The 27,979-nt window shown below is 53.2% G+C and overlaps 1 protein-coding gene across 1 annotated transcript; it reads right to left on the bottom strand.

The window, feature by feature from the left end:
* Positions 1–75: 75 nt before the first annotated feature.
* Positions 76–27,879, bottom strand: VWA2 (von Willebrand factor A domain containing 2; the record flags this gene model as incomplete). Its single annotated transcript, XM_081105210.1, has 13 exons — positions 76–858; positions 1,660–1,785; positions 2,891–3,442; positions 5,380–5,949; positions 7,477–7,584; positions 8,803–8,858; positions 10,309–10,441; positions 11,069–11,202; positions 13,072–13,266; positions 17,833–17,942; positions 24,777–24,910; positions 27,037–27,111; positions 27,828–27,879. 13 exons carry the CDS (start codon positions 27,877–27,879, stop codon positions 770–772), a joined length of 2,334 nt encoding a protein of 777 aa, XP_080961336.1. The 3' UTR covers positions 76–769.
* Between the last annotated feature and the right edge of the window lie 100 nt (positions 27,880–27,979).

The following is a 27,979-nucleotide window of genomic DNA, read 5'->3' as shown; positions in this document are numbered from 1 at the left end:
AACCATACAAACACCCCTGTGAATAACCAACATCATTTCTTGAAATCCTTTAAGAACTACACAGGAAAAAGCAAAACCGTTGTAAGTTTCTTTATTCTCTATCTGTTGAGTTTAAGAATTCCATTGCTCTTTGCACCCCCACTAAAGGAGAGTAAGAAAAGCACTCAGTAAACACCCCACAATGACCCCCCCAAGTAAACTCTAAGGGAGAATGTGGCCCCCCCAGAACCAGGGCTGTTTGCACACTCAGCCCCAGAGCCAAACAAGCTGGTTCATCGGTCACTGTCCAATCTGGGCCTTTTCCCATCTCCCCCCACCAAAGTTCACAAATGCCGCTCAAGCCCCTTTTCAAACGAAAACCATGAACGCATCTAGGACGTCTTTCGGGAAAGAAGAAGTTCTGCACTTTCTCCATCTCGAAATGCCATCGCTTCGGTGGTCCGAACGACACGCTAGCCACTGCCTCCTCTTGAGCATCACTGTCCCAACATTTGCCGATGGCCGCGTGAGCTGCCCACGGGCCATCAAAAGTCTCCGGGTTCCTGTTTCTCCTCAGGGGGAAGGGGACAGTGACAAGCTCAACAGGGCACAACTACAAAGGAAATGTTTACTTACACGTCAAGAGTTTCCACCACCATCATTAGCGAGTGAAATCAGCTGGTACCGAGCCCCGAGAGGCGCTGTCTGCAGCTGGCGGGCTCCGGACAGAGCTGGAGGCAGGCGCTCAGAGGACCGTCAAGAGGATGCTCCGCCGAGGGCAGGCGCCCTTTCAGCGTCCGGGGTGCCCAGGCCTCCGGAGTTGCTGGGGCGGGCTGGGCAGCTGCCCTCCTGCCTTGAGGGCATCTCCTCTCAAGGCCCCTGGGAAGAAGCGAGCCGTGAGGCCATGAGTGTCGGTCCTCACCCTACCAGCAGCCGTGCGGGCCCCCGCACGTCTTGGTTGTGGGTTAAGAACAAGCAGAAGATGCCAGACCCAAGGTCCTATCTGAGGGCCCTTCAGATGCACTGCCCACCTTAGGAAGCCCACCTCTGCCCGTGGCCGAGACCCCAAGTTCCAAGGGGAGCCACCTTCTGGTCTCGGGGTTCTAACTTTAAAATCATAACAGGAGCCCCAGGTGGGCCTGCAGTGCTACCCAGCAGCCCTTCTCCAGGACCTCAGTCCGGTCCCCTCTCTTAGATGGTGACTTCTCTCCGCCAACCTCCTCCCCGTCCTCACGCTCAGCTGATTCCTCCCCCTTCACTGAGCAAATAGAAACACTCACAAAAGAACCCCACCCGCTTTCACCGCATCCACCCACTTTCCTGCGTCGGGGCCCACGTCCCGTCAGCCAGTCACTCGGGGGCTCCTGACCGAGGCCTCCCGCCCCGTCCCATGACTTTGCTCCAGTGTGCTGAGCACCAGCAGGGACACCAGATGCCGTGCTTACGTCCTGTCTCCCCCGCACAAGGGCAGACATCCTCACTGTCCCATGTTCCCCACACCCATCGTCCCCAGAACGATGCTGGGGACGCAGGAGACCCCGGCTACGTGCTGCTTGTGTGAATGAACAAAGGATGCTAGGATTCCTTCCATGGAGCCCGCGTCCTCGAGCCTGCCTTCACCGGAGCTCCCAGGGCGCACCACCACCCCCAGCTCTCCCTGAGGAGCAAGGACCCACTCACGGTTCTCACAGTGGGGCCCCTCCCAGCCGTCTCGGCACGCGCAGAGGTAACTCCCGTTCCGCAGGACACAGGTGCCCTCGTGCATGCATGGGCTGGGTTTGCAGAGGTTGACGGGCCGATTGGCTTCTACAAGAAAGAGTGTGCCCAGGAGGCCCGGCCTGGGTCAGCCCCAAAGACCCCCTCCTCTGAGGAAGCCCAGAACTGCCGTGAGGCCACTCGGGTAGCGCCTTCCATGCCTTAGCGCCGATGTGGGCCTTGAAGCCACAGGTTAGCACGTGGATGGTGCTCCACGCTGCTTGGCTAGGTCAGAGACCCACCTCCACCCAGCTCTCCCACATGCGCAGGGAGACCTTTTCTAGGATGTGTGAGGCTCCTAGCACTGCTTACTATTCTTTTTTTTTTTTTTCTTTTTTTAAAATTTTTTTATATGTATTTTATTGAGTTTTTACAGAGAGGAAGGGAGAGAGATAGTTAGAAACATCGATGAAAGAGAAACATCGATCAGCTGCCTCCTGCACATCTCCTACTGGGGATGTGCCTGCAACCCAGGTACATGCCCCCAACCGGAATCGAACCTGGGACCTTTCAGTCCGCAAGCCAACGCTCTATCCACTGAGCCAAACCGGTTTCGGCTGCTTACTATTCTTATAACAGCCACATACTTTTAAAAAGGCGGGAAGGATGGCCTGGTCAGGTGGCTCCGTGGTTAAGCGTCAACCCATGAACCAAGAGGTCACTGGTTCGATTCCTGAGCAGGACACATGCCCGGGTTGGGGGATCTATCCCCAGTGTGGGGCATGTAGGAGGCAATCTCTCTATCCCTCTAAAAATCAATCAATAAATTTTGAAAAGGCAGGAAGAATTTCACTGGCAAAAGGAAGCCTTTGAGTCAGGCTGGCCTGGCTGTGTTGGCCCCTCGCTCTGGCATTCACAACCAAGGTCAGTGCCAACCTCGGGGGATCTGCGGGTCGTCTAGCGACGTCTTCTGTTTAAGTGGTGCATGTACACTCTCAATTTTGGGGTGGGGATCTGTGTTAAACTTTCTGTACCCTGAGCATCGAGAGGATGGTGTGCCTACCACGGGACTTAGCACGGACTTAGCACAGAACCCGGCCCGTGGGAAGCACCCAGAGACCGGGGGAGCCACGATCCTTGGAAGATGCACCTGGCGGTTCAGGCTGAGGGCCACCCCTTGGAGGCAGCGCTGAACGGCGCCGATGCGCCCACTCACCTTCACAGAGCCACTCGATGAGCGCGTCCCGGTGGAACCTCAGGTCCGTGTAGGCCGCCACGTGGATCAGGGCATCCCGGGGGCCCGCGAGCCTCCGCAGCGCCTCGCTCAGGACGGGCCCCACGCCCACCACCAAGACAGAGACGCCATTGTCCCTCAGCTTCTGGGCGGGGACGGCCGCGTCCTCCGCCCCTCGGCCCCCGGTGAGCACCACCACAGCCTTGGGGACGCCAGGCCGGGCGCCCCTCTGGACAGTCATCACCCTGTCGTAGATGTGCAGCAAGGCGGTGCCTGCCGAGCCCGCCCCGCCCAGGTAGGGGGCCTGGCTGGTGGCCCGCAGCATGGCGGGGCGGGCGACGTGGGTGTCCAGCCCGAAGGCTGTCTGGACCTGGCTGCCGTACACCACCAGGCCGATCTGTGTCACGTCGGGGTCCACGTCGAACTGGAGGGCGCAGCTCCTCACGAAGCTCTGCATCCGGGCGAAATTCTCGGGCCCCACGGAGGCCGAGGCGTCCAGCAGGAAGACCAGGTCCAGCGACTGTGCCCGGCAGCCTGCGGAGGAAGCAGCGTGGGTCTCGGGGGGCAGGCTCTGCCAGGCGGAGCCCCTCCTCGGGCGGGACCTGGCCAGCTCGGGGGGGACAGCCAGTCCGCTGTCTGTCCACGGCAGGCACCGCCCCCCTCCCTCTGCTAGAATAGCAGCAGCTCATAGGAGTGCCTGGCCAGGCCACATCCCTGGCAGCTCCGTGTGGCTGTGTCCAAGTCTGTCTGATGGGATGTGGTTGGAAGTCACTGTGCAATTTCCTTCCTACCCTCAGAAGGAAGCTGCTTGCCTTCCACTTCCCCTTCCCCCCTTCATGCTGAGAAACAGTGACCTTGGACCTGGAGGCAGAACCACAAGGCAGCCAAGCCACCTTGCTGGCTCAGGCTGCTCACCTCGGAATGGTTATGAGAGAAATAAATGTCTATCCTACGTAAGCCACTGAGCTCTGGGACCCTTTGTGGCAGCAACTTCACCGCACCCGCATCCATCCCACCAGCGAGCACCCTCCATGAGCCACGCACTATATACAAGGTTCTGATTGTACCGGTGGGTAAAATGGGCCGATGCCTGCTGTCGATGGGCTGACAGACTATAGGGAGACAGACGTGAATTCAGTATAGAATTACAAGTTATATGGGCAGCCATGAGGGGAAAAGCAGGAGCAACATTAATAAGTTGGGAGAAGTGGCCCGGTCTTCTCTGAGGAGTTAGCTAGGAACTTTAGGGATGTGGGGGTATTTCTAAGGTGCTCCCCACCCCATGCAGGAGCTGCAAATAAGCCCACGGGACCGAACCACAGCGAGCTCTCGGGAACCAGCAGGCATTTGGGTTTCATTCCAAATGCAGAGGGAAACCCCTGGAAACGTTTAAGTACAGCGTAAGAGGCGTTGATGTACTGGGTTTGAAAAACCACTATAACTCAAGGAAGGTCTTAGAAACCCAGGTCACAGCCAAGAGAAGCATAGGAAGACGATGACTGAGTGTAACTGGGCAGAATCCTTGGGACAGGAAAAGAGCACTGGGTTAAAACTACGGAAATCTGAACCACGTATAGACTTTCATACGTAACACTGGTTCAAGACCTGTGAACAATGCACCTCGTTAACACCTTACAGAAGGGACTCGGGGTGTGGAGTACGTGAGAACTCTACCACGGTCACAAATCTTCTGTAAATCTCAAACCATCTTTTAAAAACCCAGTCTGGATGCCATGGGGAGACTAGACTGGAGGGCACCGTGGGAGTGGGCGGCCAACCCTGTCCCTCCCCCTTGCAAGAAGGAAGGCTCACCTCTGGTGAGTGACATCTGGGGCTGAGAGCTGAATATGTAGCTTCCCACGTCCCACCCCTGGGGAGCAATTGGGGCGGGGAGCGGGGGGCACCAAGGATGTGTTTCAGCTACTGCACCTCCCCACGGGTCAAGGCCCTGCCCTCCAATGGGAATGTCTACTTCACGGGGGCAGTGTTCTCCAACCTTTCGGACCTCATGGAACACCGGTTGGCGACCGCTGCTCCAGAGCACACCCAATGGTTGGTCACAAAATCAACAGGAAATACTAGAACATATCAGGTAGCTAGGACAAGCGTCGTTCCATGAAATGCCTCTTCTAGTTGTGCATGCGTGTGCATGCGTGCGCATGTGCGTGCTTGTATGTAGTGGGGTGGTACTGTGAGCTCCCAACAAAGAAGCTGGATAGCTGCCCTGCATCTCAAGAGATTCGGAGCTCCACATTAACAACAATAAAAAAATGAATATTAATAAATAGCAACACCCACGATGTTCTGCGTGCCTACCGTGTGCACATTGCTTGTCTTACTGAAACCTCACAAAAGCCCCCCAGGAGGTGCTATTATTGGTCCCATGTTATTGAAAGCGGTTCCAACCCCTAGACACAGGCCTTGGTTCAGTGGGAGCCACCGGCCCTGGGTCCGGCCGAGGCTGGTCTCACCTGGCCGCGGCCGGCTGCACAGCTTGCCCTGCAGCTCCGGGATTTGGTGGAACAGGTCCTGCGGGTCGGCGTAGACCATGACGTGCTCTGGGCTGCCCGTGATCTCCTCCAGCTCTGCCCGCACGGCCTCGCTGCCCAGGCCCAGCAGGAGCAGCTGGCGGGCCCTCGCGTGGCGCGCTGGGCCGGCCACCTCGTCCTCGGAGCGTGACTCCGTGAGCAGCACCAGCACTCTGCGTGGCCGGTCCAGGCCGGTCCTGGCGCTCCCAAAGCCGCGCTCCGCCGCCTGCCGCAGGGCACTGCCCGTCAGGGTGGCGCCTCCGCCGAAGGGGAGGGCATCGAGGCTCCGGACCAGGTCGGGCACGTCCAGGTACTCGCCCACGGGCACGGCCACCTCCAGCTCCCCGCTGTACCGGGCCACACCCACGCGGGCCCGGGAGTCCTCGTTCAGTGACGCCTGGGCAAACCGCTTCACAAAGGCCTTGGCCCGCAGGAAGCCCTCCGGCGTGGTGCCCGCCGAGCTGGCCAGCAGGAAGAGGACGTCGATTCTGCACGCCAGGCTCAGCATCGGGGCTGCCGACATCACAGCAGCCGTCACGCCGTGGCCACGTGGGGCATGCAGGTCACCGTCCCACCCGAGATGCCCAAGCACCACACCAGACAGCAGAAACCTCTCTCCCAGGGGTGTGGTGGGGAGAGACGGGGTGGAGAAACTGAGGCTGCAGGGGCTGTGACCACTGCACATCACAGAGCTCTCCCTTCTGACTCTCGCTAAGGGTCTCCCCCAACCAGTGCTTAAAATTTAACATGAAGCCCAACCGGAGTGGCTCAGTGGTTGAGCATTGACCCATGAACCAGGAGGTCACGGTTCAATTCCCAGTCAGGGCACGTGACCAGGTTGTGGGCTCGATCCTCAGTGTGAGGTGTGCAGGAGGCAGCCGCTCAATGATTTTCATCATTGATGTTTCTCTCTCCCTCTCCCTCCCTCTCTGAAATCAATAAAAAATATATATTTTTAAAAATTGACATGCGCCGAAACCGATTTGGCTCAGGGGATAGAGCGTCGGCCTGTGGACTCAAAGGTCCCAGGTTCGATTCCGGTCAAGGGCATGTACCTGGTTGCAGGTACATCCCCAGTAGGAGATGTGCAGGAGGCAGCTGATCGATGTTTCTCTCTCATCGATGTTTCTAACTCTCTATCCCTCTACCTTCCTCTCTGTAAAAAATCAATAAACTATATTTTTTAAAAAAATGGACATGCAACCTATTTTATAACCCGCCCGCCTCCCATTACAGCTAGCGCCTCGGTGTCCTGTTTGAGGAATCCTGCAGCTACGTTCCTTCCTCGGTGAATACAGGCGGCTCGAGGCGTGGCCTCTGACACTCGGATCTGTGGTCCTTCTGGAACTGACTTTTGTGGGGCTTGTGAGGTGGAGGGTCTTCCACGTAATTCTCCAACTGACCCAGCACGACATTTTTATAAAAGTCATTAAAGAAGCCCCTACTGAGTGCTCAGCACGTAATGTACAGGGTGGGGCAAAAGTAGGTTTTCAGCGGTGAGTACACAAAACACGGAGTTCATTCTTATAGGATGGTCTACTGATGATTGTATTACTTTTCCACATGAACAACTATAAACCTACTTTTGCTCCATCCGGTACATAATCTGATTCCAAGCTCCCAACAACCCTAGGAGGTGCCGCCTATTAGTCTCTACTTCATACCTTTAAAACCAAAGAGGAAAACCACACACACACAAGGAGGGTTGAAGCTCCTCTTCCTACAGAAGAGGCTTTGCCCAGCACCAGGTCCGAGCTGGGCTGGCTCCAGCCTGCAGCTGGGCTCAGCGACGCTCAGATGTCAAGCAGTGACCATTCGGAAACTAACAAGCCAGGAGCCACGGTCCCACCCAGAGCTTCCTTCGTGGAGACTCAGAGCCGAATCCCCTGAGACACCACCACACAGGGCCCTTGGTAAGTGGGTGGCTCTAAACTCAAGGGCCAGTTTCCTCCTAGGAGCTCCCGGGTGAGGGGTGAGCCAGGGGACCGTGGACGCCACCCCTCCCCAACGGTCCATGTTGAAGGTCCTGTGCAAACGTACCACAGTTAGCCTCTTCTCTGAAGGCCGGCGGGCACAGGCAGTGGTACCTGTCCAGTCCTTCTGGAACACACGTGCCTCCATTCCGGCAAGGCTGCGAGTCACAGGGGCCTGTCAGAGAGATGCCCATGAACGGCCTAGCACCTCGGCCCACAGGCAGTAGTCCCGCAGGCCACCCTGCCCCACCTCCCTGGGAACCACTCGGAAACTAGCTGCAACACCTACAGCAAAGAGGGGGGAAAAGTGGGGTGTGCAGAGGAGGGGCTGGGTGTGGGTGGTAAAGGACACTTGGTGGTGAGCTTGGCGAGGCCCTGTGTGAGGTACATGCTCACATGGGGTCGTGACCATGGGACCCCCCACCCCCATTCATATGCAGAAGTCCCAACCCTCAATACCTTTGCATGTGACTGCATTTGGAGACAGGCCTTTTAAAGAGGAAATTAAGGCTAAATGAGGTCATAGGGTGGGTCCTAGTCCAATGCGAATGGTGTCCTTAGAGGAAGAGACACTAGGGCCGTGGTCGGCAAACCGCGGCTTGCGAGCCACATGTGGCTCTTTGGCCCCTTGAGTGTGGCCACGAAGTTTCAATCGCAATGTACGTGCGCGCCCACACGTGGTACTTTGTGGAAGAGCCACGCTCAAGGGGCTGCAGTTTGCGGACCACTGACCTAGGGCCCTGCATGGAGCCAAGGCCGTGTGAAGCCACAGTGAGAAAATGACCATCTGCTAAGCCCAGCAGAGAGGGCGGAGAAGAAACCCAACTGGCTGACACCTTGACCTTGGACTCGCAGCCTCCGGGACTGTGAGAAAATACATTTCTGTTGTTCAAGCCGCAGAGAACTAACACAACAGGCCATTACAACCCTCAGCTGCAAGGGGTCTGGGGGAGCTCCAGGGGCCACGGTGATGAACCGGTGCCAGACCTGAGCTTGATGGGGGCGAAGGTCTCAGTCCCATGAAGCCGGCAGCGTGGGTGTCTCTAGAGGGGGAACGCTGCAGGGGGGCAGGTGCTGTTTCTGACGTTTGACCCGGGTTGTTAGCAGCCTCTGCAGGCTGCACAGCCACAGTGAGCCTTCGGACCCTGGAGTTACGGAAAGTGCCTCCTCCACTCACTCAGGCACCTTCCTAGCCCCTCCAAGCTCCAGAATCCTCATCTAAGAAGGTGACGCCGGAACTGGCCCCACAGTGTGCTTGCGAGGATTGCATGAACTCGTCCACGGGAAGTCTTAGGACAGAGCGCGACACGAAGCAAACAGCCCACAACAGGTAAGACACCGGCCTCGTCCCAGGGCCCAGGCCGAGCAGGAGAATCTAAAGGGCGGGCTGTACCTGGGCAGGTGGTCCTGTAGCAGGTGGCGGGGTGGGTTAAGAACACTTTCTTCCAGCTGCAATCCAAGGACACAGACAGTAGAGATCAAAGGGTTAACAGGAGGACAGACACCGGGAAAGTTACTTAAAACACAAAGCTGCCCTAGCTGGCTTGGCTCAGTAGATTGAGCATCAGCCTGCGGACTGAAGGGTCCCGGGTTCGATTCCCATCAAGGGCACATGCCCGGGTTGCAGGCTCCAATAGGGAGTGTGCAAGAGGCAGCCAATCAATGATTCTCTCTCATCATGAATGTTTCTATCTCTCTCTCCCTCTCCCTCCCTCTCTGAAATCAATAAAAAATATATTAAAAACAAACCAACCATGAAGCTGGTATAAAATTCCAATGCAGACACTAGTCAAGAGAGATTTCCTTGTTTTCTTTCTACTCCACTTCTACATGCACACAGAGTAGGGGATGGTTCAAGCTACCCAGAGACAATTAAAAAAAAAAAGGTAATGTACATTGGCTATCATGTCAGAAGTTAGAGATATCTGTGTTCAAAACTCTGAGCAGTGAGCACAGCTTTCTATTACAAGTTCCTTTCTGGGACTGGCTGGCTGTGTGACCCCAGGCAAGTTACTTTCCTTCTCTGGTCTTTAGTTCCTTCTTCTAGATCAGTGGTTCTCAACCTGTGGGTCGCGACCCCTTTGGGGGTCAAACGACCCTTTCACAGGGGTTGCCTAAGACCATCCTGCATACCAGATATTTACATGACAATTCACAACAGTAGCAACATGACAGTTATGAAGTAGCAACGAAAATAATTTTATGGTTGGGTCACAACATGAGGAACTGTATTTAAAGGGCCAGAAGGTTGAGAACCACTGCTCTAGATAGTAACTATAGTTTTCAACTGTGACCCTTGGAGCCTCGATGGAGAGAGAAGGAGGCTGAGTGGCCCAGGGCTGTGCTGGCGGTGGTGTGGACAGTGCTGAAGGCCAGGCCAGGTGCTGTGAGGGACAGGCCGGGCAGCAAGTGCTCTAGAGCAGCGGTCGCCAACCAGCGGTCTGCAGGCCACTGGGGGTCCGTGAGGTCCACAAGGTTGGTGACCGCTGCTCTAGAATGCCTGAGCTCTGGCCCTGAGGATCCCAGCATCCCCCCGGGCCACCACACGAACCATCCAGGACCTAAGCCTTTTGCCTCACTCAGGCCCCCATAAACATGGAGTCTGGTGCTCAGAGGAACCAAGTCACCAGGTCACCATCCCAGGTGCAGAGCACGGCCCTGAAGGCCAGCTTATGGCTCCCTTACCAGCCTCTAGAGCGGCCGTGACCCTGCCACCCTCGCCCACCCTGGGCACCCAGGTGGTGCGTCCATGACCCTCCCTACACCCCGATGCTCTGTCCCGGCTCCCCCCAGCCCTGCACTCCTCCAAACCCCGCAGCTCCCGAGCACTTGGCCTTGGGGACCTCCAACCACACCCAGGCCATGCCCTTGAGCCTGGGCCCCAGACCACAGGACAAACCTGAAGAAGGGGCAGGGGGCAGCCAGCACACCATCGGTCCCCCGCGATCCTCTCCAGCACAGGCCGCTGCCGACCAGCTCCCTGACCGTCTCCAGCGTCTTGCGCTCACAGGGGTAAGGCTGGACCCTGCAGTCTGTGTCCACAGAACACCCAACGGAGAAGACAGGGTTACGCCTCCTCCCGCACTGAGGTCCCCCACGCCCAGCCCCGCTGCCACCTTCTGCTTCTCGGGGCAGAGCACACGGGGGAGGGGCTCCGCTCTGCCCCTTGCTGGGCGCCAGTCTCTGGGCACCTCCTCTGCACAGGCCCTGCCCTGCACAGCTTCCACATCCCGTGAACACATGCATGTTTCCTATAACACGCTTCACTCTAGCTCCTGGGGGACCCTGATGGAGGCGACTACGCGTGCAGACACCTGGCCCCGGGCTGCAGAGGCCATTGGCTGACCACAGTGGGGGCGCCGACTTGGCTCCTCCCCCGAAGCAGGGGACAGGTACAGGGCCCCCCCCCCCCCCCCGTGCTCCCAAGCCCTGGTCCCCTTTGCCCCATGGAGACAAGCTCTAGGTTCCAGCTGAGAATCCCACATGGAGACAGGACACAGCAGAGAGCCCTGGGGCCGAGGCCGTGGGACCCCGTTCCTCCCACCCTCCCTCCCTGGGGAGGCCCCTGAGTGCTTACCTCATGCTAGGAGAACCCTCCACACCCCACTTGCATCCCACAGACACCCCACTTGCACATGGGCCAGCCTGGAAGGCCGTACCTGGAGAGGCGAAGGTACAGAAGTCGGAGCTGCTGAGGGCACTGAACAGGCCGTTGGTGGCGTCCTCTACCTGCTCGGCCATCAGCACGTGCTGCTCCCTGGGCTCGCTGGCCAGCGTGTGCAGCTCCTCCCACCTGGGCCCAGCCCCCAGCAGAGGTTACATGCCTTGTCACTCCCAACCCACCCTCGGCCTGCCCTCCCGGCTTCTAGCCCATGGGCAAGACCCCGCCCCACCGCCCCCCACTGCCACGGAAGCCACTTCGCCACAACCTCATCCCTCCAGGATGCAGGAAACATCCAGAAGTGAACCTCAGCATGACCTCGAGGACACTCGGCCATGGGTCATAATGTGTGCGTGCTACCGTCCCTGGACCTCCACGGGCCGGGGAGAGCCTCCCACTCAAACAGTCGCCTCCTATGTCAGACATGGTCCTGACAGATTTCACGGTCTGGTTCTGTGACTGTAGCTGATGAGAAAAACTGAACCAGAAAGAAAGGAAGGAGACTGGTTCTAGGCAAGAAAAGAACAAACAAGGACAGCTGGCAATAGAAAAAAATACAGCAGCGCCCTGACTGATGTGGCCCAGTGGTTGGGCATCAACCCAGGAGCCAAGAGGTCAGAAGTTTGCTTCCTGGTCAGGGCACATGCCCGGGTTGTGGGCTCGATCCCCAGTGTGGGGGGTGCAGGAGGCAGCCGATCGATGATTCTCTCTCATCACTGATCTTTCTCTTTCTCTCAAACGGGGGACCCTTCAGTCCGCAGGCCGACGCTCTATCCACTGAGCCAAACCCGATAAAAACTAATAAAGACGTATTAAAAAAGACAGAAAAAAAATACAGAAGAACTATAACCAGTGAACGGAACGACTCCAAGGCCAGCACTGGGAGCCCATCTAGGAGGGAGCCAGCACAGACAGCCAGAGGGCACCATTCAGGGCCCCCGACAAAAACGATGAGCAGCACAAGGACGTGGGGGTGTGAAGAAAAGGCTAAGAAGACAGGGCAGTCGGCAACGCATTTAGAATCCTGCCCACCAACGCAGGCCAAGGTTTGGCAACACGGCAACAATTTCATTGATTTCTAAAATTCACTTATGGCCCCAACCGGTTTGGCTCAGTGGATAGAGCATCAGCCTGCAGACTCAAGGGTCCCAGGTTCGATTCCGGTCAAGGGCATGCACTTTGGTTGCGGGCACATACCCAGTGGGGAGTGTGCAGGAGGCAGCTGATCGATGTTTCTCTCTCATCGATCTTTCTAACTCTCTATCCCTCTCCCTTCCTCTCTGTAAAAAAATCAATAAAATATAAAAAAAAACTTTTAAAATTCACTGATGTACAATTCCCTATTCTCTCCTGAAGCCATAGAAACTGGACATTTCTCCCAGTGCCCAGGGCAGGGCCTGGCACACACAGGGGGGCTTCTCAGCTCTGGACTCACATTCATGCTCAGGGGGGCAGCTCTGCCTGACCCCATACAGCCACAGACTTTCTTAAAAGCTCCCTGCAAAACAGACGCTCAGCCAGAGATGAGAACCATCAGAGAGGGGGCTCCATAAATACTAAAAGATGTGAGCCAGCCACAGCTGGCAGCCACAGCTCCAGCTCCTGAGAGCGCCAGGCTGAGGGCAGCAGAGACTCTGGGGGGAGGAGGGGGGCGGGGCATTCAAGTCCCTGACCCCTCCTGCTCACACCAAGAGACCCCTGACCCACCAGTGCAGTCAGGTGACTTTCCATTTCTGCCCAAATCAATTCGAGTCGGTTTCAGGCACTTAAAACCAAATGTTTAGACGAAAGGAAAGACAATGCAGAGGCTCAGACTTGCAGACTCAGAGCTCCCTGTGCTCCGGCAACAAGACAGGGAAGAAAAGACAGATCCCACCTGAACCAGCACCGTGTTTCCACCGCCCCTTCTCCCGCGGCTGTGAGCTCTCCCAGCCGCACCACGGCCTCCCCCGCCACCCCACTCTGCCCCACAGGGCTGACCCAGGGGTCCGAGTCTCTTACCTGGGGAAGCGCACGCCCACGGCAAACACAGTGACCCCTCTCTCCTGCAGCTGCTTGGCCGGCAGTGCCACCTGTCCTTGGGACCTGCCGTCCGTGATGATGATGAGCACCTGGGGCACAGAGGCATTTCGGCCCCCGGGGAACCCTCTGCGCAGAAAGTATTTCAGAGCGAGGCCTGTCTCCGTGCGCCCTCCTCTGAGCTCACCCGGGAGGAAAACACAAAATATGAATCAGTGACCCAGAGAGGTGACGTTGGCAGACAACGGCTCCTCCGTTAGCAGTGACAGCCACATTCCCCCGGCAGGAGCTCAGAGTGACGATTCCTACCACGAGAGATGCACTTGCTCACCCTCTAAACCACAATAATGAACAGACACGAACTTTTCCTGGGTCTGTAAGATGCACCCGCACAGCTCTGTGGTTTAGGTAATAATGTCACTCTCTGGGTCTGCCCCACGGATGGCTGTGGGCTGACAACGCCCATCATCTGTCTACCACCCACCTCCCATGGCCCCAGCCGTGTCATCCCCTTCTTGTTATGGCTCAACATCTCCCTGGGGTCCTTGCCATGACCGGACCTTCCTGGCCCACTGCCAAGTTCAGGGTCAGGTGGTAGAGGCTGCAGTTTGCTTCCTGATCAGGGCAGGTTACAATGGTCCCTGCTCATTGGGACACTAAGAGTCTGTAACCTTACAGGCCAGTTACAGGCACTGTCCACGAGCTTGGAATCCCAGTGCGGAACCTCTACTAAACCTCGCAAAAGGAGGCTCGTCCCAGCCCTCAGAGGGAGGCCTGCTGGCTCTCTGTGTCAACTGAGCAGAAAATAATGACTCACTCAATGGATTTTCAGGCCAGTCACAGGAAACTGCGAGTGGTGTTACTGGGAGGTGAATGAAATGACTGCATGAGCGTGCCCAGCCGGCCAGAGTTCTGGACATTCAGAGCCAATTGCCGGCCATGGTTTATCTGACTTTATGTTATCACCGGGCACAGTATTGAACGGCTCGGCTGTGATGTTTTTTAAGCTTCTTACTGCCATGTGTCAGGGTGGTTTCTTAGCCACCTCAACACACACCTTCAGGGAATCGCCTTGGTCTAGAAGGCAAGTGTTCTGGGTTTCAGGTAAAGCTCTTCCCGTCAGGCCAGCCTTGAAAACGTCACTGTAGAAAAAGGGGGAAGAGCCCGAGCTGGTTTGGCCCAGGGGAGAGAGCGTCAGCCTGCAGACTGAAGGGTCCTGGGTTCGCTTCCGGCCAAGGACACATACCTGGTTGCGGGCTCGATCCCCAGTAAGGGGCGTGCAGGAAGCAGCCAATCAATGATCCTCATCATTGATGTTTCTCTCTCTCTCCCTCTCCCTTCCTCTCTGAAATAAAAAAATATTTTAAAAAAATGAAAGAAAAAGGGGGAAGAGCCCTGGGAGGGATGAATCCTAGTGTCTTCACGCTTAACGTCCTCCGTGACCCTGCAACTGTGGCCAAAAAGCCCGTTCCCGCCCCTTGCCCTGTTTCTCATCGTTATCCCAGGACGCACACTGCTAACCGCCATCACCCCCAAAACAGAAGCGGACCGTGTGCAGACACACACAGAGGCTTCCTTCTCCACCTCCTGTCCTCACGGGGCGTGTTCCTAACGCAGCTCTGTACCTCTTACGTCATGAAGAACACTCTCCAGCCCTTAGCAACGACTTTCACCACGGCTGAGAAGAGAATCCCAACTACTTAGTGGGTTGGGGTGGGAGGAGGGAGAGGGGGGAATGGGCAGCTGGGTGGGGCCTATTGGACCGTGTGACTCTGGTCCTGGCCAAGTCACGTACTCCTTCTCAACCTCAGCATCCTCCCTCCTAAAGTAAAGCATTGGAATAGATACTATGTGATCTCTAAGAGTGATGTTTTGAACCAATTTGCTTCATTTTTTAGAAGAGAACAGGGCCAAATCATTTGAGTTAGTCACCCAATTTTTGACTTTCAGTCCTAAAGTTAATCCAACAAGCTATTTTTCCCACTGCAAATGTTAGTGTACTTACAATGGATATAAAGTTTTTATAATAATATTATATCAATAATAATTAATAAACCGTGAAACTCACCCTTTTAACAATACAATTCAGTAGTTTTTAGTACATTCACAGACTTATTCAACCATTACTATTATCTAAATCAAAACATTTTTATTACCCCACACAGCTCTATACCCGTTAGCAGTCACTTCCCATGCCCTCTCCCTATACTAGTAGCTCCTGGCAATGACTGATCTTTTCTGTTGCCAGAGATTTGCCAATTTCAGATATTTCACAAAAATGAAATTATGCAATATGTAACTTTGTGTGTCTGCTCCTTTCACTTAGCATAATGTTCTCAAAGTTCATCCATGTGGTAGCATGACTCACGTCATCCCGTTTTATGGCTGAATAATATTCTACTGTATGAATATGCCACATTTTGTTTATCCATTGCACTTTTGTGTTATTACCATTTTTTGCCCATTATAAACAATGCTACTATGGAACATAGGGTATACAGTTTTGTGTGGGCATATGTTTTCAATTCTCTTGAAGTGAAGTTGCAGGGTCATATGGTAACTCTATATTTAACATTTTGAGAAACTGCCAAACTGTTTTTCAATGCAGCTGCACTATTTTATAATTCCACCAACCATGCACGAGGACTCCACATCCCTGTCAACACCCGTCACTGTCTGTCTTTTATTTTAGCCTTCCTAGTGGGTATGAAGTGATATTTCATTATGGTTTTGATTTGCATTTCCTTAATGACTAATGCTGTTGAATATCTTTTCATGTCCTCATTGGCCATTTATATATCTTCTCTGGATTTCTTTTGGGATGATGAAAATATTCTAAAATTAGATTATGGCAATCTATATATATAAAAGCCTAAACGACCGTTACGACTGGTTGACCAGACGACTGGTCGACGGATCACTATGACGTGCACTGACCACCGAAGGCAGACGCTCAATGCAGGAGCTGTCCCCTGGTGGTCAGTGCACTCCCACAGCCAACCTCCTGCGCTGGCCAACCTCCTGCGATCCCTCCCCCTGGCCGGCCCCAATTGGCCCCAGGCCTCTAGTAGTTACGTAACTCTGAAAATACACTCAGAACCACTGACTTGTCCACACTAAATGCGTGAACTTTATAATATTTAAAGTATATCTCCATAATGCTGTTTTTAAAAAGTCAGTGTGTACAACAGTCCTGGGGTAGAGGTAGTAGGGAGAAAACTTCTAAAAGTGCAGTGCTAAACATCACTTCCCAGAGAGCAGTTCAGTAGGTCTGGGAGGGGGGTCGAGGCACTTGCATTTTAACAGACTTCCCTCAGCAATCCTGACCCAGGTAGCTCTATGAGCTCACTATGAAAAGTGCTGCTCTGGGTGTCTGGGCCCAAGTTATGGGGGTGAGGCTATGACTTTTTTTTTTTTATAGGAAACCATTCTTGGGGGCCTCAAGGGTTGAGGGCTCCAAGGGAACAAGGAAAGGCCAGTGTAGTTTTTACGAATAGATATCAAGGTGCTCTTCCCTGTGTATTGTCTTGCATTTGACTTGCCCCTCATTTGTGCAGGGCGCTCATGGACAGAGGAAAGGGCTGGGACAAACGGCCTGAGACGAAGTCCCTGGGGGTCCCGGGGGCAGATCCTGCTGTGCCCAGTGCAGGGATTTGGGCTGTGGAGAGCACTGTGCACCTACAGGAGCCTGTGCCCGGATAAAGGGCCTCAGGGCCCAGGGCCTCTGCATCTGGAGGCGACATCTAGAAACGGGAGCACCGACTTCAGTGGACACTAGTGCGAGGGGCAGCAGAGATCAGAGTGACCAGCGGCAAGTGAGAGACAGTCTTCTGTGAGGGCTTATAAATTATGTGTGCGCGTGTGTGTACCTAGTGTGTGTGTGTAACACATTCCAATGCAGAGATGTATATGTTTACGTGCATACGCAACATACACATAAAAATATTTACACAAGAACTATATGTCTATACATGTGTGCCTATGTACACATCATATACACACACATCAGCTGACCTGTAAGTAAAGTTATGGCCCCACTACATCCATCCGTTTATAGGGTGTGTGTGTCTGAGCACACGAACAGCTACTCATCATTTCAAAGCACTCTTGACAGCAGAGGAGCACTTACTCTTTAGACCAGTGGTTCTCAACCTCTGGCCCTTTAAATACAGTTCCTCATGTTGTGACCCAACCATAAAATTATTTTTGTTGCTACTTCATGACTGTCATGTTGCTACTGTTATGAATCGTCATGTAAATATCTGATCTGCAGGATGGTCTTAGGCGACCCCTGTGAAAGGGTCGTTCGACCGCCAAAGGGGTCGCAACCCACAGGTTGAGAACCGCTGCTTTAGACAAACCACAGAATGAGGCTTTGAGAAGTGTGTGAGCTCTCTGAGCTGTAGCGGTCACCAAAGACAGGCTGGGAGAAAGAGCCAGTGTTCTAACACTGGCACTTAATGCTGGTCTTGACCTTCACCGGCCCTTTCTCCCAGGTAACTGACAACGGCACACAATAGCAGCAAATACTTTTTTTGAACTTGCATCTAAGTTCCCACCCGGGGCATCATCTGGTAACGGGGGCAGCCTTGAGGGGGGCATTCTCATTACCCAGAAAGCACAGCTGGGATTCTGGACACCCCAGCCCGCTCTGGGAGGCCAAGGGCAGGGCCGAACCCTGCAAGAGCGATTTTCAGAGCAGCCGGCCGCAGCCTCGCCAGGGCAGGATCGGAGCGTACATACTTGAAAACCATCCTCTTGAGTTTTGTCTCCACTTCCTGTTGGGTTGACAAGGAGTCCAAGGGGAATTCCAGCCAAGGAGCGGAACTGAACTGGACCGCTCCCACCCTGACCTGCAGGAGGAGACAGAGGGCCCAGGGGTTGAGAGCGGGGTCAAGTCACACACATTCCTAAGAGGGAAGACAGGATGAGAGAGGTTAACCACCCTGCCTCCCGCCCACTCAACAACTCCCAGGGCCAGAGCTTTCTCTGGTCTCCCCAAGAAAAGGTCCCCAAGACCAGGAAAAGAATCTGGAAGGAAACAGTCCACTCTGCCTGTGTTCTGCACTGACAACCACCACTCCACTTCACTTTTCTCGACCCCCATTCTGGCATTTCGCTCGGTTGAGCGGAGAACATCTTCGTTAGGGCAGGGTCCTTGCTCACATTTACCGAATGCCTGCCAGGAGCAACCTCACGTTACTTCATTTAATCCGCAGAAGCCCGATTCCTACCCACGTCACTGTTGGAGAAACTGAAGTGTAGAGAGGACACAGATCTGGCTCAGGGAGAGAGAGAAAGGGACCAGGCCTTTGAACTTGGTGCATATGATCTTCACGAGGCTCAGCTCTATGGCTCGCCTTCTCAGCCGCCAGCACAGGCCTCCAGCAAAATGCTCGCTGACCCGACCAGGGGTGTCGCAGCCGCTAGCCACTGCCACCATCCCTGCTGGCTCATCACTGACCACAGCCACCACACGCCCATCCTTAGTAGCAGAGGGGGTCAGCCTTCCAAGCCTGACTCTGCCTGCGAGGGGGAGGCCAGCAATCCTGGAGCTGAAGGTCCCCTGCCTGGAGGGAGGAGAGCCGCTGGTGAGTCCAGATGTTGCATCCTAAGTGAGGTCACATGAGGAAGCCCAGTGTCTTGCAGGACTGGGGAAGGAGAACCAAGTAACATCATTCTCTGAACCCTTAAAACACTAGTGTGTCTCAAGCAGAGAGGGATATAAACATTCAGGTTTCCTCTCAAAGGGTCCAATCCCTGATCCTAATTCCTGGCTCTCCAAAACCCCTGGAGAAACCGTTCTCAGTTACCTGTGTTATAAGGAACCCTAATTCCGGCCACGCTTGCAAATGAGCCAAGTGATTCATATTTAAGCAAGGATGCCGCCTTTTGCTCGCACCTTGAATTCCTTCATGGCTGATGCCTTTAACAAGCCTGGTGCCTGGGAGATGATCAAAGCCCTCGCCACACCAGGGGGGCTCACCTGCCCCCAGAGAGCACAGCCCATCGGACTTGCCTCCCACAGGAAGTTCTGAGGAGGAGCCACCAGCATCTTAAGTGGGAAGAAGTCTTGGGTGGGCATGTGGGGGGAATGGACACTGGAAAGCAGAGCAGGAGAGAAGCTCACAGAAGAGTTTCTGAGACGCGACACTTCTGAAGTCTCCTTGAACTTGGCAGGTGAGAAAGGAAGGGGCATCTCTAACCAGTGGGGGAAACATGGTCTCGTTACTAAGGGATTTGGGGACAACTGGATAAACCTGCCAAAGAATAGAGGATAAGCTGCAAGTGGATTCAATATTTAAATGTGAAAAATATAACCGTAAACGTTCTAGAAGAGAACCTGGGAGCGTTCCTTTAAAACCTCCAAGCAGAAAAGACCTCACCACGACTGAAAATCATAAAGGAAAGACTGATGAATCTGGGGACAGGAAGAAAACTTCGGCAGGGCAACACATACGATTCAACCAAAAACATGAAGACAAAACGGAAACGGCCGGGGTCCAACCCCAGCAGGTCCAGGGGTCCCCAAAGGTGTGGATGGAGTCGGCGAAGAAGGAATGACACGGAGGCAGCGTTCAGTTGATCAGCAGCCTAGCCGGGATCTCTAGCCAAGTTCTGGTCAGGATCTCCAGCGAAGTTCTGGTTAGGATCTCTAGCCAGATTCTGTGTCCATGTTATCTTGCTAGGTTCTCCAGCCAGGTTCTCCAGGTTCTCCAGCCAGGTTCTGTAGCCAAGTTCCCTCGCTAGGTTCTCCAGCCAGGTTCTGTCCAGGTTCTCCAGCCAGGTTCAGTCACCAGGTTCTAGTCAGGTTCTCTTGCCAATTTCTGTAGTCAGGTTCAGTCCAGGATCTTTTGCCATGTTCTCTCGCTAGGTTCTGTCTCTAGGTTCTGAGGCCAGTTTCTGTCCAGGATCTTTTGCCATGTTCTCTCCAGCGAAGTTCTTCTGTCTCTAGAGAACGTTCTCTATAGGTTCTGTGCCTAGGTTCTGTCTCTCTCTGTTCTGTCTTCTTACATCTGTATTTATACCAGTTGATTCAATCCTATCAATCTCTATTACAAAGGTTAGGGCGTTTCTTATCTCCATTCCAGGGAGTAAAGATTATGTGGCTTAAGCATGATTGTTCGTAGTTAAAGTGATTAATTACCCGCCTGGCACTTAGTTGAGGGGTTTTATTCCCTCCCTAACTTCAGGGGAAAATCCCTACCTGGGGAAACAACCTTTCTCAGAGAGGAGACCTTGGTTAAAACACATAGTGCCAAGAAGGTGAGCAAACATATTAAGAACAGTATGCCATATATGCCAGGTCCTTTGAAACAGCAAGGATGGACCGGCTCCCGGCAGGAAACATTATTTGCAACTCATATCTGAAAGCAAGGGTTAATCTCCCCAATATATATAGTGTGTCGACGAATTGATATGTAAAAGACTAACAATCCAACAGAAAAAAATGAGCAAAGGATATGAACAGAGATCACAGAACCGGAAATACAAATGGCTTAGTATACAAACATAAGATTTGAGGGCACCACACTCAGATGTAGCAAAAAGCCAGATACAATGTTTGCAGGGGGGAACCAGCATTCTCGAGCTCTAAGCTAAGAACATAAATCTTACAGCATCCGTGGGAGCAATTTATCAATATTTATTGAAAATCACAGATGCATAACGCTATTGGGAATTGATCCGACAGATATACATGTGTAAATGGCATATTTACAAGCTCACAGTATATCTGTCATTGCAACTGTCCATCAATAGGGGGTTGGTTAATTAAACATTGGTAAATCCTTACACTGGAACATTAATCAGCTATAAAAGATAATATATACCTACGTTAATGCCTATATTACCTAGACATGAAAAAATTTCTAAGACATGTGAAGAGAATAAGGTAAGGAACAGAACAGTGTATATCACCTGCTACTCAATGTATAAAAAGGGGGTGAAGGGCCCTAACCGGTTTGGCTCAGTGGATAGAGCGTCAGCCTGCGGACTCAAGGGTCCCAGGTTCGATTCCGGTCAAGGGCATGTGCCTTGGTTGTGGGCACATCCCCAGTGGGGAGTGTGCAGGAGGCAGTTAATCGATGTTTCTAACTCTCTATCCCTCTCCCTTCCTTTCTGTAAAAAATCAATAAAATATATTTTTAAAAAAGGGGGGGTGTGGGGGGATAACAACATATACACACGTTGCTTATGTTTGCATGGAGGGATTCTGTAGGGATGCTCAAGAAAGCAGGTAGGGGGACCGAGCAAATGGGAAGTGTGTGAGCAGATGGGAAAAGGAGGGACACTTTTCACTAGACGTCTTTTTTATTAAAGCATCAGAATGAATTACTTGGTTTAAAAGAAAACCTCCCTGGAGACCAACAGCTGGGTGCGTTTACTTGAATTAAACAGGAAGGATGCAACTTCAAAACAAGATACAAACAGCTTGAGTCAGCAGCCAAGGCATTTAATTTAATTGGTGGTTTGGGAGCAAAAAGAGTTGCCTTTTATCTTCCGTTTACTGTGTGCTCAGAAGCCAGCCCGCCCAGACTTCTCACCTCCCTGCTGTAATCATTATATTACAGCCAGGAAGTGAACTTCTCAGCTTGCGTTTTTTTTTTTTTTCTTCTTCAAACTTCTCAGCTTTTAAGTACTGAGAGGAAGACTTCAAACACCTTAAATCCATCTCAACAACAAGCATCCATAAAAGCCTTAATTATGGCGACTTGAAAATGTCTTCCTGAAAACTGAAGTTACTGAAAGTAAAATCTCTTGTACAATGGAGATAACAAGAAGACAAAAAATGCAGCAGCGAGAACATAAAACCCGGAGCCACAAATCAGATGGAACCACCTGAAACCGCCCTGACGCAAAAAACCCTGCACTGGCATTGCAGCAAGTCGGCCAGAGCACGGGGAGCTCATGATGCTCACGCACGCACTGAGACAGACCCCGACTCCTCTGCGCACCAAATCTGGCTGCGAGGAAGTTTCTCCGGGGCCGAGCCCACACATAGCTCCCTGCACACCAGCTTCTGCCTCTTAAGACAACGAAGCCCCTCTGTACCCTCTTTCATTTAAAAACTAGAGGCCCGGTGCATGAAATTAGTGCATGAGGGGGTCCCCTCAGCCCAGCTTGCACCCTCTCCAATCTGGGACCCCTCAGGGAATGTCCGACTGTGGGTTTAGGCCCATGGGATTGGGCTTAAACCGGCAGTCGGACATCCTTCTTACAATCCTGGATGACTGGCTCCCAATTGCTGACCTACCTGCCGGCCAGGTCGCCCCCAACTGCCCCCCGCTGCCAGCCAGGTCGCCCCCAACTGCCCGTCCCCCGTGCTGGCCTGGTCACCCCTTACTGCCCCCCTGCTGCTTAGTCACCTCCAACTGCCCCCCTCTGCTGGCCTGGTTGCCTCCAACTGCCCACCCCCTGCCAGCCTGGTCATCCCTCATGGCCCCCCCCACAGGCCTGGTCGCCCCACGCAGCCTGCTGTTCAGTCGTTTGGTCGTCCCTCACTAACCCCTCTGCTGGCCTGGTTGCCCCCAACTGCCCACCCCCTGCCGGCCTGGTCATCCCTCATGGCCCCCCCCACAGGCCTGGTCGCCCCACGCAGCCTGCTGTTCAGTCGTTTGGTCGTCCCTCACTAACCCCCCTGCTGGCCTGGCTGTAGGCAGCCATCTTGTGAGGGCATGAGGGTTAATTTGCATATTGCCTCTTTATTATATAGGATGAGAACCAGGTTCCCTCCTATTGGGACATTTCCAGGCCTCTCGCTGCTCCACTTCTTGTTGTGGGCACTGTCTGGTTTGCCAATGTCTAACCTACGAGTGTCACATTCTAGATGTGGCCTGGCAACACTGAGATGAAGTTTCCTGAACTCTGGGGCCCTGTGGGTTGGGACAGGTACTCCCAACACCACCAGCCATGACGTGTTTTGTTTCTCTTTGAGAATCTTGAATTCCATCAGTACCCCCCACTTCCACATACATACACACACAACCCACACACCCAGACACACACACACACACACTCAGACACACAATGCCATGTTGTCACTTCCGATATGACAGCAGGTGTGAAGGCTGAGCCTCATCACCTCATCCTACCCAATGAGTAGGGACAAATGACCTATGAAACAAGTCCCGAGCTGATAGTCAAGAGCCCAGTTCTTCCACGTTGAGCTCTCTTCTAAGATTGCTGTGTGACCCTAGGCTGTCACTTAGACCCTCTAAGCCTGTTTCCTCATCTGTAAACATACATATGTCTCTAATAATCCATACAGTTCTTGGAGCCCTCTGCTGAGAGCTCTCGGCCACCCCCTTCAGGACATACAACATCAATGCCATGGTCAACTGTGTTGGGCCTTTATGGCTCTTCCTCCATGAATAACTAGTGGAATTCGATAGGGAATCCTTTCCTTTTAAAAGCAGAGCCCTGTGTGGAAGAGGGTGGAGACTGAGCAGACCCTTTTAGGGTCTGTGATGGGCTGACAGTACAGTTGTAACTTCCGGGCTGCTCTGCTATGGTGTCTTCAAATAGCTCTGAAGGCTGCCTGCGGTCCAGGGAATGTGCTCACTCTCCCAACATGACAGGCCATTCTGGAGAAAATCTGTCTCCATAAAAGGCCACTGTTGCTCCTAAACCCTAGGGATTTTTGTAGGATTAACCCAGGAATGTCATCTTGGAAAACCATCTGTGGGAGTATATTTAGAATAATTTTCTGGGTGAAAGGGAACAAGCCTTTGTAACTTTGATGGATACTGTCGGGGCTGCACGCTGGCCAGCAGTGTGTGAGAACGGCAGTTTCCTGGAGACCTGCCAGTGCAGCATGTCACCAAACTTTGGATTTTTGCTAATCCAGTAAGTGAAAACTGGTCTACCCATCGGAGGTTTGCTATTATAGTACATTGTCTGCTATTGCATTGCTATTTCATATATCCGAGGGCAATTAGTGTTTCATTTTCTGGGAATTGTCTGTAATGTTCATCACCCATTTTTCTATTGAGTCATTCCAAAATGCCCCTTTTAGCCACCAGAGCCACAGCTCGCACACTCTGCAGGCACTTACAGCCGACCATGCGGAGCCAGGAAGAACAAGAACTGAACATACTGGCTGGATCACTCAGGCAGGAGCAGTTCAAGTGAACAGAGAGGGTAGGAGGAGCTGTGCTTTGTACTGAGATTCTAGTCTTAGGAGGTAGTTACATGCTTTCCCTTTCCCACTGTTGTGCAAATACAACATCTTTCTAGTGGGAAACCAAATCCACGTGTTCACCACCACCCCATGGACGTGGATGAGCAGGTGCCTCAGGTCTTGCCATACTGTCTCTTCCCTTGAACTACTGTGATTGGGTAAGGGATTGTCATGGGACCTACACCTGCCCAATCAGAGCCTTCCCTGGGACTTCTGTCAGATGCAGGGGACGAAGTCCACTTTTTTTTTTACCGGTGTCACTAGCTTCAAGGACAAAGCAGGGCAGCTTTGCGATGTGTGGGAAGGAAGCCAACTGTTGCAAGCAAAACTGAACGAAGAAAAAGGGGGATTGAGCCCTTGAATCCCACGGGGCCTGGAACCATGATTCACCCCCTTGGTCTTTCCACTTCCACAAGCCAGTAGTGCCCTCTTCTGTTCAAGACTGGATTTCTGTCACTTGCAGCCAAAGACATCCTAAATACAGAGACAGCAGACTTGCACTCACCCTCTCGGGGTTGATGTCCAGAGCGGCGCAGACCGTGATGGCGAAGTGCTTGGCCCTTTCAAAGCTCCCTTTCCCGATGCTGTGAGAGCCATCTATCAGAAACAGGACGTCCACCGCGGCGGAGCACCACACAGCTGGAGAGAGGGGGGGCAGGCGGGTGACCATCAGCTTCCTTGCAGTCGGGTCCCAAGAGGGTCTCACTCCCAAAGCAGAGAGGAGGCAGAAAGGACCCGTGGTAGGTCAGTGATGGAAGGAATGCTGGAAAAGGTCCAGCCAGCGGCAGCCCCCTCTGCAGCAGGAAGTACATGCCCACACGGGCATGATGCTCAGAACAAGACCCTGAAGGTCTGGGGTAACGGGAGAGTCTAATCCAACAGCACTGCGTCGTATGGCCGCAGGGGCTGCTGGGCCAGTCCAGGATCCTAAAGAGCCCTGGTCCCAGCCCTCAGGGACCACAGTCTGGTCTGGGACACAGCCAGGCACCCTGGTACATGAGGTCATGTTACCCAGGAGTTCAGTAACAGCAGCACTGACGGCCCCTTTCCCACATGCTGGGCGCTGCTTTAAACACTTTATATGGACTGTTCACTTCATCCTTACATCCACCCCTAGATGACTACCTTTTAAAATATATTTCTATTGATGGGAGAGAGAGAGAGAGAGAGAGAGAGAGAGAGAGAGAGAGAGAGAGAGAGAGAGACAGAAACAACGATGAGAGAGAATCATTGATTGGCCACCTCCTACCAGGGATCGAGCCTGCAATCCGGGCATGTGCCCTGGTCAGGAATTGAACTGTGACCTCTGGTTCAAAAGGTGATATTCAACCACTGAGCCATGCTAGCTGGGCAACTATTTTTTAAATTTTTAAACAGTTTTATTGCGGTATCATTTACACATCATATAATTCACCTACTTAAAGTGTGTAATTCAACGTTTTCGGTATGTTCACAGATGCATTCCATCGTCACCTCAGTCAATTCTGGAACATTTTCCGTCTCCTCATAAAGAAACCCAATACCCTTTAGCTATCCGCTCCCTAGCCCCTCGCCCCCACCCCTGTTCTTAGGATGCTTATTCCCACGGGAGAGGCGAGGAAAGCAGGGCACAGTAACATCCCCAAGGACAAAGCCCGGGGAAGCGGTGGAGCCAGGAATCACGTCCAGGCTCCAGAGTGTGGCTCCAGAGTTCAAGCCCCACCTCACCGTGAAGATGCAAGCCCTCGGCAGTCAGAGAGGCAGCGTGCTAGGGCGCCCCCGGAAGGCAGCAAATGCAGGGACTTCACCAGACAGGGAGGAGGGCTGCTGTGGCTTGAGCACATGGAGGGGATAGCGGAAGAAGGAATATGGTGGTGGGTGAGGATGGTTGGGTAGTCACTGGTCACCAACAGAAGACCTCGAAGAGGAGGCCAAGAAATTTGGCAACAGGTGAAGTCAGTCAGTCAGGGAAAGACAAATGCCGTATGATTTCACTTATATGTGAAATCTAGAGAACAGAATAAATGACAAACAGAACAGAAACAGACTCATAGGCACAGAGAACAGACTGGTCCAGAGGGGAGGGGAGGTGGGGGACTGGGTGAAAGGTGAAGGGACTAAGAAGTCCAGATTGGCCCTAGCCAGTTTGGCTCAGTGGATAGAGCATCGGCCTGTGGATGGAAGGGTCCCAGGTTTGATTCTGGCCAAGGGCACAAGCCCAGGTTGTGGGCTTGATCCCCAGTAGAGGGTGTGCAGGAGGCAACCGATAAATGATTTTCTCTCATCATTGATGTTTCTCTCTCTCCCTCTCCCTTCCTCTCTGAAATAAATAAAAATGTATTTTAAAAGAAGAAAGTCCAGATTGGTAGTTACAAAACAGTCAAGGGGACATAAAGTACAGCATAGGGAATACAGGTGTACAGTGAACAATATTGCGATAACTACATATGGGGCCAGGTGGGTACCGGAAATATCAGGGGGAACGCTTTGTAAAGTATATGACTGTCTAACTATTATGCTGTGCACCTGAAACCAATACAAACTAGCACTGAAAGTAAACTGCAATTGAAAAATAAATTTTAAAACGAAATTTGGCAACAGGAATTTACCAAAGGTTTTTACCCAGGAGAGGGACTTGGTCGGGCCCATTTTGGGAAAATGATTGGCCACAGCGTGAAAGGAAGACAGGAGCAGGGTGGACACTTTCTGCAGTGACGTGGTGTCCCCTGGGTCTGCCACAGAGGCTGCAGTGGGCGCTTAGAGGGCTGAGTAAGACATGGGCTTACTTTTGCTGGCAGCTGAAATCTTCCCCAGGATCTCCCTGCTCACGTGGACTTCCTGAAGAGGGAGGGAAGGGGGCGCTAGGAGAGAAGACACCAGAAGCAGTCATTCCAGGCAGAGACACTCCACAGCAGTGAATGAGGACTTTGCAGGGTCTCTTTCTCATGGAGCTTGTATCTGGTGGAGAAGATGGACACTGACTTCAAAGGATTCACACAGAAACAAACTCATCTGTGTTAAGTGCTACATCCCAGAGGGACCAAGGCTACAGGGGTTTTAACAGAGGATCTGCCCCGACCTGGGGTCCAGGAGGAACTGTGCTGGGTGCTGAAGGATGAGTAGGAGTTTACCAGGGTAGCAATGTGGGGATAGGCCTAAGGCAGAAGGGAGCAAGGATGCTGGGCAGGAAGAGGTATGGCCTGCAGCATAAAGGGTGGGGAGGGGGCACCAGAGAGGACAAAAGGTGGCTATGGGGTCTGATCAGGCTGGGCCTCTAAGAGCAATGAGACATCACTGAAAAGTTTCAGGCAAGGGGTAGAAGTGGAGAGGGATCCAGATGTGCCAAGATTTGCATTTTGAAATGGTCGCTGTGCGGAGAATGGGCTGGAGGAGACCCGGGGAGGCCCATCAAGAGGCCGCTACAGGGGCCCAAGCCTGAGGGGATGGGGCTTAGGCCGGGCAGGTGGCCATGAAGTGGAGGCACACAGAGGCATTCAACAGAGCTTGTGACGTTAACATCGAAAGGATGTGACACAAACCAAAGCCCTCAACCTTCTTCCCCCCAACAAGAACTTACCTCCCACCAACAGGCAAATGCAGATGGCTTCCAGCAGCAGGACGGAGGGCATGTTGATACGACTACAGGGCCAGGACGAGAACAAAAGCAACAGCCATGATCTCTGTGAGCTCCCCAGTCACACACCAAACAGGATGACAAGTGCCGGCCTC

The sequence above is a fragment of the Myotis nattereri genome, assembly GCF_964212035.1.
Source record: "Myotis nattereri genome assembly, chromosome: 13".
Lineage (NCBI taxonomy): Eukaryota > Metazoa > Chordata > Mammalia > Chiroptera > Vespertilionidae > Myotis > Myotis nattereri.
The sequence above is the reverse complement of the archived record's forward strand: the minus strand, read 5'-3'. Positions and strand labels throughout refer to the sequence as shown.